The sequence below is a fragment of the Marmota monax genome, unplaced genomic scaffold (assembly GCF_021218885.2).
Source record: "Marmota monax isolate L192 unplaced genomic scaffold, Marmota_monax_Labrador192_F-V1.1 WCK01_AAM20220418_F8-fsc00279, whole genome shotgun sequence".
Taxonomy (NCBI): Eukaryota; Metazoa; Chordata; class Mammalia; order Rodentia; family Sciuridae; genus Marmota; species Marmota monax.
The window spans coordinates 1,675,857-1,693,579 of NW_026693587.1; the positions used below are offsets into that span (position 1 = coordinate 1,675,857).

Sequence of the window (17,723 nt, forward strand, 5' to 3'; positions counted from 1 at the left end):
CTTTGAGACAAACCTTAAATGGTGTGGGAGCAAAAGGGTTAGTTGGGGAACAATGGAAGATAACTCTACTTGAATTCTGTAATTCCTATAGTAACAGAAAACATATTCGTTCAGATACAGCATCTTTGCTTATCCATATCACAAAAACATGAAGATCTGATGAATATTCATAAAATGTTTCCTTAAAAAATTGTTGACAGCTTTCTTCATTTCCATGATTAAATTATGGTATATAAATTCTTGTAAATTTTTGTTTCAATTTTGGTGTTACAATTTCATCAGAATATGAGAATATTCAAGGACATATTTAGGAGCATAGAAAGAGCTATGTTTCCTGATGGAGGGTTTTATACGGATGCACTTTAAGAATATTCAGCAGACTCCTGCACATTCACGTACACAATTATTTGCAGTGATTAACTTAAGGAAGAGCTTTCATGACATCTTGTTAAAGTCTGAAAAAGTTTTAAACATACACAAGGCTTTGAAGAAATTACGTGTGAGAGTAGTGATACCTTTTGGTAACTAATAAAAATTAAAGTGTCAGAAAATTCAAATCTACCAAACTTCAGGAAAAACACTGGACTCATGATCTCCCTTCCTTTCAGAAGGGCCATTTAACTTCCACTATAAAAATAAACATTCTGTGGCAGGACAGTGCACTTAAGAAAGGATTTGCATGCCCACTCCAAACACAACAGTTGTTTGTTTTCCACAACATATATAATAAATGGTGAGGTGGGACAAGGCACAGTAGTAACAAAGAACAAAACATTTTCAAAAGGCAATGTCAAGACAATGGGCATTATCCAACCTTGTCAGCGTTGAACTGGAGAGAGTCAGCAAATGGGTTAGTGCTGCTGAAGTTGTACTTAGGGTAAAGGTTGTGCGGCAAGGAAGGCAAAAGGGATTTCTAAAAGGAAACATAAGAGGCGCTGAGCGCAAAGGAACGTATTTAAAACAACTCAACTTTAAGAATAAAGTACTTACTGACTTAAAAGAGTTGTCTAAGTGATACTAGATTCTGTGTATTTGGTACATAATTAATAGCATCATCTTCTTTGACAGTCTGTTACTAAAGCTTTTCTTCTAATGACCTGAATCATTTAAACCTGAGTTTAAATCAGTCAACAAACCTCACAGGAAACTAGGTTGAAAGGGACCCCAAATTTCTTTTATTTCCACTGAATGGCTGTACCATCCTAAGTAAAGCACACTTGCCCATTTTATGTTTTATGTTTCATGCCTATCAATAAATATGTTTCAAATTTAAAACCACCCAAGTTTTTTTTTAATTTACATTTAAAAGCTAGTTGTGTTATTTTTAATAGTCTGTCTGTTCAAGGATGTGTCTGTTGGTCCCTCAGTAACCTTTATTATTCCTTACTCTGTTTTCTGCTAAGGAAACTTCCATGCCTAGACTAGATATTAAGGCTGCTCCAAAGCAATCATACTCTTTAATTTAAAAACATGAAGAAATGAACCCCTCTACAATGGAGTTCTCTATTTCTGCCTGCTTTTGTGGAGTTGGGAATATGGAGTTTCATATATTTTTAAGTTTCTATAAAACTTCCCACATTATCAGGGAATTTATGGGCTTTGGATAATATTTGAAGTCCTGCCTTGAGTATTTCTCACAGGTTTTGTGGCTTGCCCGTATGTAATTCGCCCGGAGCCAGCAGTCTTTTAGAGTTGAATATACATATTAAAGGCAGGATGCCTGCCAGATAGGATTTAGCATTTCCATAGTTAGGATAAAAAAATAAAAAAAACAAGAAAAGTAATTTCCTTAGCACAATAAGTTATTCTCCTTCTTTTCACAACCACTATCTTTTGCTTTTATTGACTATATCTTTCAGGGGAGATTGAAGACATTTAAAATTCATTTTGGCTCCAATTAAATGTTTGTGTTACTTTTCTCTATAAAAAAAAAAGCCCCACTGGCAGGCATGGAGTGTAGAGAGGTTGTCATGTGACACACCACCCTGTACTGGAGAACACTCTGGAAAGACGCTATCTTCAGTGTGCCTGTACCAAAGCTTATGCCACATTACCCTTTCAATCTGCTCTTCTTGCAATGTTTTTCCTACAGAGGCAAGACAGGAAAAAGATATGGGCACAATGACATTTATGCTCATCTCAACTTTCTCCCTACTTTTCAGTTTAAAATGTCAACTCCTGCTTTACAAAAGAGAAGATCATAAATGCCAAGGAACATGACCACTTATTAAGGTGAAAGAAATGACTGGGCAGACATGAAAGACATATCCTAGATAAAACGGTTTAATGCTATTGAGGATAAAGATGATTAATTTTCATCCATCATATATTTATGTTTTAATTATATAGAACAACAGAAAACAAAACCATTATAGCATGAAATGAAATATTTAAAAACAGCTCTAGGTTTTTTTTTTTTTTTTTTAATTTGCAGATCTTATAGGATTAGAATTTGGCCCTGATAGCAGAGTGTAAATAAATGTACAGCAGGAGAGCAGCAGATGAAATCTAGGACACTATATTATTAGGGAAAGATATATAGAAAAATGACTTTTTGCTTAAAAAAAATCAATGATGAACTTCTATTCATAGTCTCAAAGGCTGATAAAAGCAGAAACATTATTAATGGAGAAGAAGCAAAGAGAACACAAAAACATTCTCTAGCTGGAATTAATAGAGCCCCTCTTCAATCAAGACAATGGACCAGAGTGAACTCTGAAGCATCTCACATGTGACATTATCAGACAGACTGAGAAGTTCACATTCTTGAACAGGCTAAAGGCCAAAGAGATAAACTGGCTTTTTAGCCTACTGGCTTTTCAGTCTATGTATAAGATTTCCTAGGAAACCTCATCTTCCATCCACAAATAAATAAACATTTACCACTAAGAAACTCACATATGTGCATTGTGTTTTTTTTTTTTGTTTTTTGTTTTTGCTTTAGATTACTGAAGACATGATTGTTTCCATAGGGAAGTAAATCAATGGAAGCAAAGTATACTTCATTTAAAATGCAAAAGTTATTCTAATTTCCTGAAGCAAAATATGTGTAACTTGACTAAACACGTCATTTTAAAAAAGATGTTTTCATGGAATAATTACAATAAAATTAGGCATCATTATACCTCAGATAATAAAATAGAAATATTTTCAAGTTATATGAGACAATATCCCTTTAGCTCACTAGACTGCAATTGAAAGAGATGTTTATAGTTTAAGTTTTTAAAGTAATATTAAGAATAACTATTCTGCATTAAATAGTAGTGTCTCAAATGAGATAAAAATTAGAAATTTAAAAAAATTAAGACAAAAAAAAAGAAAAAAACCCACCCAACCACACAAGAAATAGCTTAAACTTAACTTAAACAGCCATTTACCAACATTATCATGCTGTGTTTATGTTTAACACAACAAATTGAAACAAATGTATAAAGATTTGTAGTTATTTAAACAAACTGAATAGCATTTGTAAAGAATGCAGCAAGATGCAGCCCTACCATTTGGCAGATTTTCTATCTGAATGGATAATTATTACCTAACAATAAACAACTGAATGATTAAAAACTGCAGATGTGAATATAACTGCATACATTAAGAACTACTAAATTTGTTCCTTACAGTGAACCCAGAACAGAGTTACACCTGCCTAAAGGACAAAAGGAAGACCAGTAAGACCAACCTGGTCACTCTGTACTCCATGGCATACAATGCTGATGCTACTTTTACTGGCCTCACACACAGGGCTGTTTACTAATTTCCATCCATCATTTGAGCATTTATATCTTAAATTCATAATTTTATAATTTACAACTCAATATATCTTGCCTTTAACTTCCCTCATATATGTTGATATTTTTCTTTTAAAGATAACCAACTCTAAAAACTGTAAGCAGATAATTCAAAGGGAATTAGTATGAGAAGGGTTGTTAAATTAAATCCAGAAATGGAGTCCCTAAGAGCTTCAGGAGATTTATGAAACTCCAGAAATGGTATAAAAACTTATGAACGAGTGGGTATGTTCTGAAGAACTTTCTCAGGGGTATGTGACACAAATATATTTAATAACTGCTATATATGAATTTTTTTTCAATAAGACATAAAGAAGGAATATGAAGAAAAATTTTAAACTCAGCATAATTTTCACATTGAGCATCATTAGGACTTATAAAATATAAGAAGCCTCATTTTGAATCTTTTCCATCAATAATATTCATTCATGTACTTATATTTTCTAAAATATATTTTAAAGCTCTTTTACTTGTGATGACTGAAGGTAAACTGGGTTAACAGATTCTGTCCATCATAAGCTATATAATGACAAGTTACAGATGATGATTTTGGCTAGAAACAGCAATCATGAACTCTTGTAGATAAAAAATATATATATATATATATCCTCATTGTAGAAATCTTGTCCAGTGGGATGCAGACACATCAAAGACAGGAAACCGTATAGAGAATATGTTTAAAGAAAACATAATTCTTTCCTGCTCCTCAGTTTCTCCGTATTAAACTGAGTGCACCATATTCTGTTCAATAGCTTGTATAATTTGTGTCTATAATGAATAAAAATAGTTAACCATCGAGAAACCTATGGTCACCAGTAAAACCTACTTCTGTGAGTCTTCAATAGACTTCAAGTCTTTATTAAACATAGTTGAAGGGATGTTCAGGAAACTCAATGTTTAAAAAACAAAAGAAACTTTCAGTAAGTCTTTGAAACTTCAAGAATCCATATCTGCTCATACAGACAACTTGGCAGTTGCTACATTAGACTCCAAGTTGAGCTCTGTTTGGAGACTCCTACCTTGCCCTCTGTGTTCGCTTACCCTTGGTCTGTTTATAATGCTCTGTACCATAAAGACTACGGGGTTGCCTGCTTTCCGAATGGCTTCCACAGCTTGTTCATGGCTTGCATCTCTGAGGTCCATTCCATCCACCTGCAATGGAAGGCCTCAGCTTAACATTTCAAGAAGCTACAGAACAAAAGAACAATTTGTGGATCTCCAGTTTTGAGGATCCTTGGCTAGGCTCCTGGAAAATCTGGTACAGTATCAAAAATAATTAAGACTACTTGTGAGACAGCAAACCGTTTCATCTGTTCATCAGACTTGTGGGCCCCTGTTTTGGACACAGGTTTCTGACTCTGATCGTTAACTGAAATACTAAGCAACTGGAATGAAAGCTTGATTTCTGCATTCCTTACACTGCTCAGTTGTTCTTTAAATCAGCATCATTAAATAAATAATATGAGGTAACTACCTAACAGCATTGTCTTCATCATAAAAGTCACTGTACTGAATTTTTCCTAATTCAATATAGAATGGGATTTGGGAAGTAGGTAGGTAATGCTTTGTTTATTTCTCTCTGTACAAGAAGTTGAAGTTAAAAACAAAATTCTGATATTCAGAAAAACCAGATGATGGTAAGGTTAGTTTTGAAAAGGAATATTTGCAGTAGACATGACAGGAGCTAGAAGCCAAGAAGTTGTGCTCATTTGTTAGTAATTACTACATAAACAGCTTAAAAATTATTTTGTAACTTTTTATTGACCACGGCTTGCCCCTGGTGATGACCAGCTCAGCTTATACACTACATGAACGAGAAGGAAAATAGTTTAAAAGGCCAAATGCTAATCCTGTCAGAAAACTGTAGATATTATTATCATTTCCAATTACCAAATAAGGTCTGAGTGAACACAATTCCGGAAAAGAAAATCAATTATTAGGTCCTGGCACAGAATATTTTCATCTTTATCTGAAAACCTACCTCAGGTTGATACTTGAAGGCATAACAATATATTTTTCAATGTTTTGTTTATGCTTTTATAAAACAAAAGGGAGTATACATATCTACTATATATTACAGTAGTGGGAAAATTTAACAGGATGCCAATGCATCTGTGATAAAGTCCAAAGAACTCCATACTCTATATAGAATACTTTGAAGGTCTCTGCTCACCTAACCAATATACATTTCCAGAAATGTAGCACAGGCACATTTTAAGATCCTCAGTGTAATAGAGGCCGGAGGCTTTCTTATTTCCCTGAAATAAAACACTCCACAAATCACTGCTAAATTACATAGTTATTTTACAACACAAAAATGATCTCCTTTTTATTTGAAAGGAATGCTTTAACTCAATATATTTAAAAACAATTTTGGGGTAAACTCTGACCAATCCTTTCTAGAAATAATTATAAATAATTCTTACATTTTTACTTAAGTCAAAGGCTTTTAATAGTGAAGTACACATAAACCAAAATTCTTACTGATAATCTAAAAATGAAAATTTTAGATGGAACTTTAATTAAAAAGAATTCTTTAAAAGGGGACTAACATATCATCTAACAAAAGGTAAGCCACAGCAGGGAGAAAGCATATCAATATAAATTGCTACAGAGAAGAAAAAAGGAACAAACTGAAATATGCTTTCTCTCAAATCTCAATTTCTTTCTTCTTCAGCTTTCAGAGACAATCAATGAAGGACCAGATAAGCAAATCCTAAAAAGATTCATTTTAAAGTATGGTTGATGTGTCATAGCCTTCTAAACAATTAAAGCATTTAATTTTTTTTTAGTTGTTGATGGACCTTTATTTTATTCATTTTTATGTGATGCTGAGGATTGAAACCAGTGCCTCACACATGTTAGGCAAGCACTCTACCACTGTGCCACAACCCCAGCTCAACAATTAAAGCACTTTAATGTGTAAATGATATGTGTTTAGAAACTTTCTTTGTAAGTTTCCCTTTTAGACTTCTATAAATCAGAAAATCAGGTATACCTACCTTTCTACCATTTTAAATAAAACTATGCTTAACCTGATAAAATAATGTATCTTACTGCTTTGAAGTTACTTGATTACTTTCCAAATCTGTCCCTCTTGCTGGGCAGGCGTCCAGAGCCTGATATAGCACCTGGAATGCAACAGCTGCTCCAGCAATACTCTGTGAGTAAATGACTGAATCATCGGAAATGAATCTGCCTAAAATATTAAGCTTTGAACTAAGGAATTAGGTGCAACTTGACTACTTGCTTCTCCCTCATATATACGAAAACCCACACATGTGCTCACACGTGAACATATGCCTATGCACATGCACACACACAGGCTTCAGTGGTGAATGGTGCAGCCCCAAGAAGGAAGAGGATCCTAGCTAAGACAGAGGGAAACATTTATTCGAAAAATAATCAATGTCTTATCGAAGATGTTACCAAAAAAGATGTATGTGGAACAAAATCTCATCCAAGAAAGTTTAGCTGCAATGAAATTATAATTATAAAGTATTTCTGGAAATAAAATCTCATTGGAAAACTATATTATAATATGTACATTTTATATGTGCACATAAAATTTTAAATAATTCAGTTTTTCTTTGAGAAATTTGCTGTACTCTTTCAAACAGAGCATAATTATTTGACCTTGGGGCAATGTTTTCAAAGGTAGCTAAGTGTATCTCTAAACATTAGTCTCTACATCAAAATAACAATCTTTCATCATAGATATAAAATAAAATTATACATAAAAAAAAAAAAGAAATACTTCAGCCATAAACATCATGCTCTAACACCGGGTTGAATAACCATGTAAAGATGACAACCCATTGGCACAGAGGGAGAAGAGGGGTGAACTTTAGTACAGAAAGCTCACTGGAGGGTACCTCCACTATTCTGTCTCCAGATTTCAAGGTTCCATTTTTGCCAGCTGGACTATCTTCAAGAACATGCTTGATGAAGATGCCCCTCATCACTTCACCATTGCTGAGGCGACTTCCCATTCCCCGTCCACCAACAATGCTGATACCCAAGGATTTGCTTGGTTCTCTCCAAAGTTCAACCCTACAAAAAAATTAAAATTTAAACTCTCAGAAGAAAACTTGGAGAAAAAGCTTCTTGGTGCTGAATCTGGCAATGCCTTCTTGTTTAAGACACCAAAGACACAGACAATACAAGGAAAAGAGACAAACTGTATTTTATCAAAATGAAAACCTTGTAAATCTAAGGGCACCGTCCAAAGCCAAATAAGACAACAACACGCAGGAGGAAAATAGTTTGATAATCACATCTGGTAAAGGATTAAAATCCAGAACATAACCTAGACAAAGGACTTGAATGGATGACTATCTAAAGAAGATATGTAAGTGGCCCATAAAAACATGAAAAGATGCTTAACATCACTAATTAGCAGAGATACAAATCAATACACAGTAAGACACTATTTCATACCCATTAGGATGGCAATTATCAAAAAAGCAAAAATTAGAAGTACTGAAGAGAAAAATGGGACCATGTGCCTTGCTGGAGGAAATGTGAAATGGGGCAGCTGCTGTGGTAAGCAGATTATAGCTTCTTTAAATAATTAAAAATATAATCTCTATGATTCAGCAATTCTACTTCTGGGATATGTCTAAAAGAACTCAAAGTAGGGTCTCAAATAGACATTTTGTCCACCTATGCCACAGAAGCATTGTTCACAATAGACAAAGGTGGAAGCAACACAAGTATCCATCAAAATGAGTGCAATGGATAAACAAAATGGTATATAATGCAATGGAATATTAGTCTTAAAAAGGAAGAAAATTCTGAAACATGTTTCAACAAGGATGATGTTTGAGGACACTATGCTAAGTAAAATAAGTCAGCTCAGTGAAATAAAGGACAAATGCAATATGACTGTACTCATATGATACAGCTGGAACAGTCAAGTTCATAAACAGAAAAGAGAATGGTGGTTGCCAGGGGGTGGAGGAGGAAAGAATGGGAGTTACTGCTTAATGGGCACAGTTTCAGTTTTACAAGATGAAAAAAAGCTCTACTGATGGAGGGCGGTGATGGTCATATAGTGATGTGAGTGCAAACCACTTAAAAATGGTTAAAAATAATAATAGATAAATATTTTAAAACCAATGGCATATTAATAGTAAAATAAAATAGATTTTAAGTACTTTCACAATTATGTGTTTTGTAGAGTCTGATGTAAATACTATTGTATTTATGAAGCTGATTTGTTATAAGTAAATATTGCTCTCACACACCAGGCTGGGGCACAGACCAATATAAAAGTACCATTTTGCTGGAGGTTTAATATTACAGACATTAAGTAATCAGGAAATTCTGCTACCACTGAACAGATGGCAGCTTCTAAGCTTAGCAGCCAAATCCAGAGAAAGAACACTCCTGCACATGCTATGTTAGAATCTTGCCTGTGTAGAAGTCTTTCCTGCCAAGGCAGACCTGGTCATTAATAGTCAGGGCATGAATAACAGTGGCTGACAAAATCCTACATGATCTGATCCTTCCACTATCTCTTTAACCTCCCTAAACTGCACTATGCTCTTCTCACTCCGCTACCATATTATCTCCTTATTGTTCCTTAAATTCATAGGCATGCTCCTGCCTTGGGGCCTTGGCACTTGCTACTTCCTCTGCCTTGAAAGAGCTTCCCCTACCTACAAAATAAATGCATGACTCATATGGAATAATTGTAAATAGTTGTAAGAGTTATGAATGGATTTAAAGTGAAAAGGCAGGGATACAAAAATACGGTGATTTGCAGTGAGATGAGGCAGCAGCTGAGGGTGCTGGAAGACAACACACTGAACAGAGAGCTTAAGGAAGTGATGGCAACCTGCAGTCTCTTCTATGCCTCACCAAAGAAGGCAGTGTTAGACATTAGGCAGGAGAAGACAGCATGGCCAAATATGCCCAGAGCATTGACATTTGAGATGCTCCCTCAGAGGAATGGTGGAAGTAAGAACTCCTACAAAATGGAGGAGGTTCCAGAAAGAAAAGTCTGGGGATTAAAAAGCACTCCAAACAGGTAGAGTGGGCAATGAATCAGATAAACACAGACACAGATATACAATTATCCTTTGGTCAGTACATTTTCTTAACTAAAATCTATAATCCCAGAAATTTTACCTGTTTAGTTTGAAAGACTCTTACCATGATACTTGATCATGCAAAATGTTTGTGGATGAACTAGTTAAAATCCTATCCATTATTTTTCTCTCATTCATTTCATTTAATTCTCAAACCATCCCCACAAAGTGGATAGTCTTGACTAGTCCCACTTAACAAACAAGGGGAGAATCACAGAGAGATGAAGTAACTTTTAGGTAATAGTTCTGTATGCTTCAGTGGGTTTGGTACAGATAGCAAGGGTATAAATATACTGCTTAGATCTAAAGGCTGTAAATTCTTAATACAGGCAGAAGACAATGGAAGACAGAGCTACCAAAATGACCACAGTGATAATTCATTAGTCACTGAACACAGCAATGGTAAATATCCCTGGGAAAGACAAAGAAGATCTGTAGAAGAAACACTGTAGAACAGGTTCATTTTTACTTCTACAGTAAAAAAGGCAGTCTTTCTGGAAATTTATACATAGATTTATAAAGAATGAAACTTAGGTAAAAATAAAACACAGCTCACAGGCCAGACTGCTTAGGCTATAAGATGAGTTTCTAAAATCAAGTCTGCTCTTCTGCTCTTTAATAACACATAACATGATCACCTTACATAACTATGAAATGGAACAAATAATCAGAGAGTTATGCAACCAATTACTTAAAGCATATAAGTGCAAAAGAAAAGGTTTGGCATGGTGTAAGCAACCATCACATGCTTTATTACTAGAATGCTGCTGATGATGATTATTGCACTAATGGAAGGAAATACAAAATTCAGTTCATGTCATGCGAGTAGAGGTGCACCCCACCGCACTGATGCTGTTATACCTATAGGTCTATCAAGTCTAGGTGTCATGTTCCATCCACCAGACTGAAACAACACTCTGTGACGTGATAACAAGGATACAGAAAAAAAGGAACTCATATATTTAAAACAGAACGAAAACTTGGTATGGCCACCTTGAAAAGCAATTTAACAACTGATTTAATAAATTAAAAAATATATTAATTTATGGGACAGTAATTCCTTTTCTGGATAAACAGCTAGATAAAGTTTCCTACAAAAGTACAAATAGATATATTTACTACACAGAATTACTGTAATAGCAAATATCAAATATTAACCTGAGAATGGGTAAACTGGTATATTCACATTGGAATGCAACAGAATAATAATTATCCATTAAATATAATAAAATATCCATTCCAAATTGAATGAATAAGATATTAAGTATTAAATATGACAGATCTCCAAAATACTGGGTTGAAAGAAAAATTAAGAAAGGTGGAAAATGATACATAAAGTATTAATTCTACAAATGAAAACCACATGTAAAACAAACAGTAATACAGCCTATTTTACAATGTTAAGATTTATAATTCAAAAATACTATTCTCTATTTCCACAGGAAGTAAATTCTTGCAGATTTCATGAATGGATGAAATGAAGCATGTCCTCGCTGACTAAAGGTTTTTATTATCTGGTAAGCTTTCTCCTTATATTCTATAAACTTTTCCCCAAAAGTACCTTAGTGCTTCTATATACAGTTGTGAACAAAAGGTATACTGTTTAGAAGGGTTAATGAAAACTTCCTTTTGTCTATGTAAGGAGCTACATAATGATAATGATTCCTGTGTTTGGTATCTTCTCTTTGCTTAGTTATGAGTATTCTATATCACATCACTACAGACAAGACAAACCATGAGGAACTCACTGTGCGGAGCATTATGCTAAGGCTTTTAGGTGTATTAACTCACTGGCTCTTCCCCCAAATTCAAAAAGTTCTGCCTACACCCTATTTTAGAGATGAAGCAACTAAGACCTAGCGCAGATAAAGACACCTGTCTTAGAAAACATCAAAGCCAGAATTCCAATGGAGCTTTTACTTACTTTCACATTTAGCATATGCTTTTTAAGAATTATTTTCCCTCTCATAATGCTGTTAAAAAAACTGACCAACATATCTTACTTTTTCCCCTTGATTACTGTCCTCTGACAAAATTTAAGTTAACCATATGACCATCTGCTACAAAATAATTATATTTAAGTTACTTCTGCCTCTGTCTAAAATAAATAGGATACCTTTTATTTTCTGACATAGATCTAAAACTAATTCTTAATGTGGGTAGTGCTATGCAGAAACCTTGATTTTTTTTTAAGCAAATTGAATACTTTTGAAGAAATTCAATAAAAGCTCATTCAATAAATATTTACTGCTTCTCTGAAAGAAACAGAAAATGATGATTTCTGTATTTTAAAATAATTAAATATGATGGTTAGAGGCTCAAGTTCATTTTTCAACTGGGAAAATCATCAAACTGTATTCCATCTCTGGAGAATTTTATTTATTCTGTGTAACAAATAACAATGTTTACTAAAGGCAAGGAACCATCAGGATGGTTACCAATAGATTTGTTTGGAGACGCTATGCAATGATTACTTATATTCACACTTAATGCAAAATATCTTATACTGTTTTTTTTTTTTCACGTGTCTCTATATCTTGCCCAGCCAAGTATATAACTTCCTTAGAGATAAGATTTATATCTTATATTTACTACTCTGCTATTTACAAAATCATCAGCTTTAGGTCTGTTTCCATGTCAGGACTCGATACATTCCTATTAAATTGAAGTTGATTACACTCAGCATGAACACTTTAATGTACCTTAATGATTAAAACACATTAACATATCTGAGCATATTTAAGAAAACCATGTTTTCTATTATATATTAATCTGGTGCAAGACAGAGTATTGCTTAGGATAAGTAGCCTGTAATAACAAGGTATTCTCTCTCTTCCCCTCTCCCTCCCCCTCTCCCTCCCTCCCTCCCTCCCTCTCTCTCTTTCTCTCTCTCTCACACACACACACATATACACATTTTTAATATATTTTTAATATATACCTGAATATCTAGTTTCTACAAATGCCAGGTAAATTTAATTGAACATTTCATGTTATACAGAAAATATCCATTCCAATTACCTACACATTATTTCTTTTTCTACTTTTGTTTTGTCCCTACTACATGCCAGATTCTTGGATTTTAACTCTGTATGGCATTCATATTTTCTCCACTGTGCACATGAAGAAATAGAGGGATAAGAATATTAAACAACTTGTCCAAGGTCACAAATGACAAGATATAATCTGGTACTTGAAACCACACTTCCTTCTTTAAACACACCAAATGGGCAAAAGAAAAAAATTCTTACCGCCTGGGCTGATTCCAATTGCTATATGCTGCATTCTGAAGTTCACTCTCCTCTCCCTCTCCTTCTTCTCGCTCTGGTAGTTCTGGAATGTCTCTAGTTAAAGAATTACACAGAGAATTCTCCATTTAATCTTGTCTCATATATACTTAATTTTTGGTTAAGCTAAAAATGCAGAACTGCTTTACATTTTCACCATATCTGGCCAATAACTATATAATATTTTTACAGCAGTGGGAAAAGAAAACTAACCACCACAAATTAGAATCTTACACTATGATCAATCTACTATAACTTATTCTGGAGATAATAGCTGAATCCTAAGAACCTTGTCTAGTTTGTTTCTTGGCTGATAAAGAAGGAAATAAATAGTGGAATTTTATACAACTATTCCACAAATACTCCTAAATTTCTATCATGTGCAAAAAAGCAAGAGGCACCAAGTTGGTTATAAGCATGTGCAATCTTGCTCCCTATCCTGAAAGAATTTATCAAGAACCTCTATAGTTTAGTATTTCTTCCTAAAAATGGACCACACTGAAACATCTTGTGAGGAAAGATGGAAAATGCTTCTGGTCCAGTATCTGCCCATCCAGGGGTCCCTGACATAGAATATCTGAGTAGAAAGTTGTTTATAACATGCCTATTCCAGATCATTTTTCAATTTTTGTAGAAATTGATTTTGACAAATGCCAAGCATATAACAAAACATCTGTATATAAATAAAACTACACAATAATTATATCAAGAACTATTTGTTTTCCCAAAGGTACACTTTGTATCAACAAATGACAATGTACAGGCAATCGAAAATGTTAAATTGATTATGGCAGGTTTTTAAGCTATTAGTAAAAATTGGATTTCTTATTTATTTATTTATTTATTTATTTATTGGTTGTTCAAAACATTACAAAGCTCTTGACATATCATATTTCATACATTAGATTCAAGTTGGTTATGAACTCCCAATTTTACCCCAAATACAGATTGCAGAATCACATCAGTTACACATCCACATTTTTACATAATGCCCTATTAGTAACTGTTGTATTCTGCTACCTTTCCTATCCTCTACTATCCCCCCTCCCCTCCCCTCTTCTCTTTCTACCCTATCTACTGTAATTCATTTCTCTCCTTGTTTATTTTCCCATTCCCCTCACAACCTCTTATATGTAATTTTGTATAACAATGAGGGTCTCCCTCCATTACCATGCAATTTCCCTTTTCTCTCCCTTTCCCTCCCAAATCATGTATCTGTTTAATGTTAATCATTTCTTCCTGCTCTTCCTCCCTGCTCTGTTCTTAGTTGCTCTCATTATATCAAAGAAGACATTTGGTATTTGTTTTTTAGGGATTGGCTAGCTTCACTAAGCATAATCTGGTCTAGTGCCATCCATTTCCCTGCAAATTCCATGATTTTGTCATTTTTTAGTGCTGCGTAATACTCCATGGTGTATAAATGCCACTTTTTTTTATCCATTCTGGAAAAATAAAAGACCCAGAATAGCAAAAGCAATTCTAAGCAGGAAGTGTGAATCAGGCGGTATAGCGATACCAGATTTAAAACTATATTACAGAGCAATAGTAACAAAAACAGCATGGTACTGGTACCAAAACAGGCGGGTGGACCAATGGTACAGAATAGAGGACACAGAGACTAATCCACAAAGCTACAACTATCTTATATTTGATAAAGGAGCTAAAAGCATGCAATGGAGGAAGGATAGCATCTTCAACTGATAGTTTTCCCAACTGGAAATCCATATGCAACAAAATGAAACTGAATCCCCTCCTCTTGCCATGCACAAAAGTTAACTCAAAGTGGATCAAGGAGCTAGATATCAAATCAGAGACTCTGCGTCTGATAGAAGAAAAAGTTGGCTCCGATCTACATATTGTGGGGTCGGCCTCCAAATTCCTTAATAGGACACCCATAGCACAAAAGTTAATAACAAGAATCAACAAATAGGACTTACTTAACTGAAAAGTTTTTTCTCAGCAAGAGAAACAATAAGAGAGGTAAATAGGGAGCCTACATCATGGGAACAAATTTTCACTCCTCACACTTCAGATAGAGCCCTAATATCCAGAGTATACAAAGAACTCAAAAAATTAAACAATAAGAAAACAAATAACCCAATCAACAAATGGGCCAAAGACCTGAACAGACACTTCTCAGAGGAGGACATACAATCAATCAACAAGTACATGAAAAAATGCTCACCATCTCTAGCTGTCAGAGAAATGCAAATCAAAACCACCCTAAGACACCATCTCATTCCAGTAAGATTGGCAGCCATTATGAAGTCAAACAACAACAAGTGCTGGCGAGGATGTGGGGAAAAGGGAACTCTTGTACATTGCTGGTGGGACTGCAAACTGTTGTGGCCAATTTGGAAAGCAGTATGGAGGTTCCTGGGAAAGCTGGGAATGGAACCACCATTTGACCCAGCTATTGCCCTTCTTGGACTATTCCCTGAAGATCTTAAAAGAGCGTACTACAGGGATACTGCTGCATCAATGTTCATAGCAGCACAATTCACAATTGCTAAAAACTGGATTTCTAAAGAACATATCCACATCTTCCCTTTAAAGCATAGAAGGCTACAACAATTCTGATTTAAAAAACATTTTAAATTGTTTTTTTCTATAGGAACTGAAAAATCTAAAAGAAAAAAAGGTATGTTTAAACTATAGCCATTCTCCAATATAGTAATACTGAAGTTTCCAAATTATATAATCAGAAGTCATTGAATCCAACCTCCATATATGCTTTAAGGAAATCTACCTGCTATTGGTCCTACTTATTGGTTTCATGTTTTAATTCCCCTCTATTATACTGAAGAATAAGGTTCTGAGTATGGCTAGGCTTCCTAGAGTCCAAACCTGACATTAGGGCAGAAGAGCTGGCAAAAATTCCAAGAAAGGAATTCCGAACTTGTGTCAAGGAGCCGCCTGAGAAACACAGAAGATGCAAGGCAGAGAGGTGAAAAAGAGACCTAACCCTCTGGAATTAGAACTGGAGAGAATATGATGTTATAGGTAGGTTTTGAAGACAAATAGAATGAGAACTTGGGAAGAGTCCCTAAAATATACAGTGACAGTCATGAGGTGGTGGACAGATTCTTAGGCCTGAAGTCTCAGCAGGGGGAGCTACTCAAAAATACTCTTGGGTCCTGACTTTTCAGCTATGAGAAGACTAATCCTGAAGGCTCTGAAACACAAAACTCAGTCTCTTCAAATCTTTCTGTAATCTTGAATCCTTTCACTAATCCAGATATGCTCCTCTGAATGTGTTGATTATTCTTTATCCATCTTAAGAGTGTGGCTTCAGCAACTCAAGCGTTAAGGGTTCCTTAGAGCAAAATGCACTAATTTTCTTCTTTCTGGGCTCACTCAGCCAAAAATGAATTAGATTTTTTTCTACCCTATGTTACACTGTTGAGAACCAAAGAAATTTCTATCAATTATCCACACTAACTCTCTTTATACCCACACGAGTGCCAGGTGAAGTAACCGGGACAAAGTCACATAGAAATGCAGCAATCTGATCTCAACTGAGGCCATCTTTCCATAAAACCTGAGTTTTGTGGAAAACAAAAGGCGATGCTGCCTTTTGTTTTTATGTGGCACATTTTTTTATGGACAACTATGATTCTTTTTTTTTTTTTTGGAATAAATGGTTAAAAACAGAGTCTCAATGCTTATATTCCAAGCTTGACTCTGACACTTATTAGCTGTGCAGTTTGTGTAAGTTATTTAATCTCTCTCTACTGCAGATTCCTCCCCTATAAAATGAAGGTAATTTTGTTTTATTTTAAGCAATCTGACATCAATAGTAAGCAGCAAGCAGCTGGTCACAGCATAGACCATCAAGGTTCTTCTTTCTATGCTGAGGGAAGCGTAATACTAAAAATAGCTCTTACTTTCTAATACCTTTTGATATTTTGAAGGTCTAGAACTTAACAGTACTAAGATATTACCTGGTATATTCTTTAATTATGCCACTGGAAACACTAAAGAAGGGCATCTCAATGATGGCCATTCCCATTTTGGCTGGATGCACTAGGAAACTATAATCAATTCATGCCACTAACCCAGAGATAAAAATACGACAGTGCAGTGTAGCGGAGATTTGTATAGGGTGGAGTGCATGCTCCTTTTCCATAAAATTCACAAGACACCAAGGACTACAACATTCCTTCCTCTTATTAAACACATAGCATGCCTTTCCCTTCCCTAACACTTTTGGTACACTATGTAACTTTTGGTCTTATGTAACTTGCAGAGGAAGTGATTATACTATATCATGATTCCTGCAGTGTTGATGGACCCCAGACTGTTCTGGGATGTTCTGACATCCTCTCAGGCATGACAGAACTCTTCTGAGAAGACCCCAGAATGCTTTTGAGGCTCCTTCTGTTTTACAGCATGCTTAAAGAGGAATTTGGCATTCAGTTAGTTACCTGTGTAATTTTTTTTTAAAGTCCACAACTGAGATTTAAGAAAAGGCACATTCTTCAGGGGAAAGAAATTTGATATGATTTTTTTCCCCTTGCTCTGAACTTAGCAGAAGCATTAAGCCCAGGTTG

General features: G+C 34.9%; 1 protein-coding gene across 8 annotated transcripts in view; it reads right to left on the reverse strand.

The window, feature by feature from the left end:
* The window catches only part of Mpdz (multiple PDZ domain crumbs cell polarity complex component), a gene marked incomplete at its 5' end in the record, with an annotated part of 83,318 nt that overhangs the window by 42,680 nt on the left and 22,915 nt on the right, over positions 1–17,723 (reverse strand). For 4 of the 8 annotated variants that reach the window (XM_058583986.1, XM_046459349.1, XM_058583985.1 and 1 more), the window contains 4 exon segments: positions 815–913; positions 4,830–4,940; positions 7,664–7,841; positions 13,135–13,227. In XM_058583986.1, coding sequence (XP_058439969.1) covers positions 815–913; positions 4,830–4,940; positions 7,664–7,841; positions 13,135–13,227 — 481 coding nt within the window. 8 annotated transcript variants of the gene reach the window in all.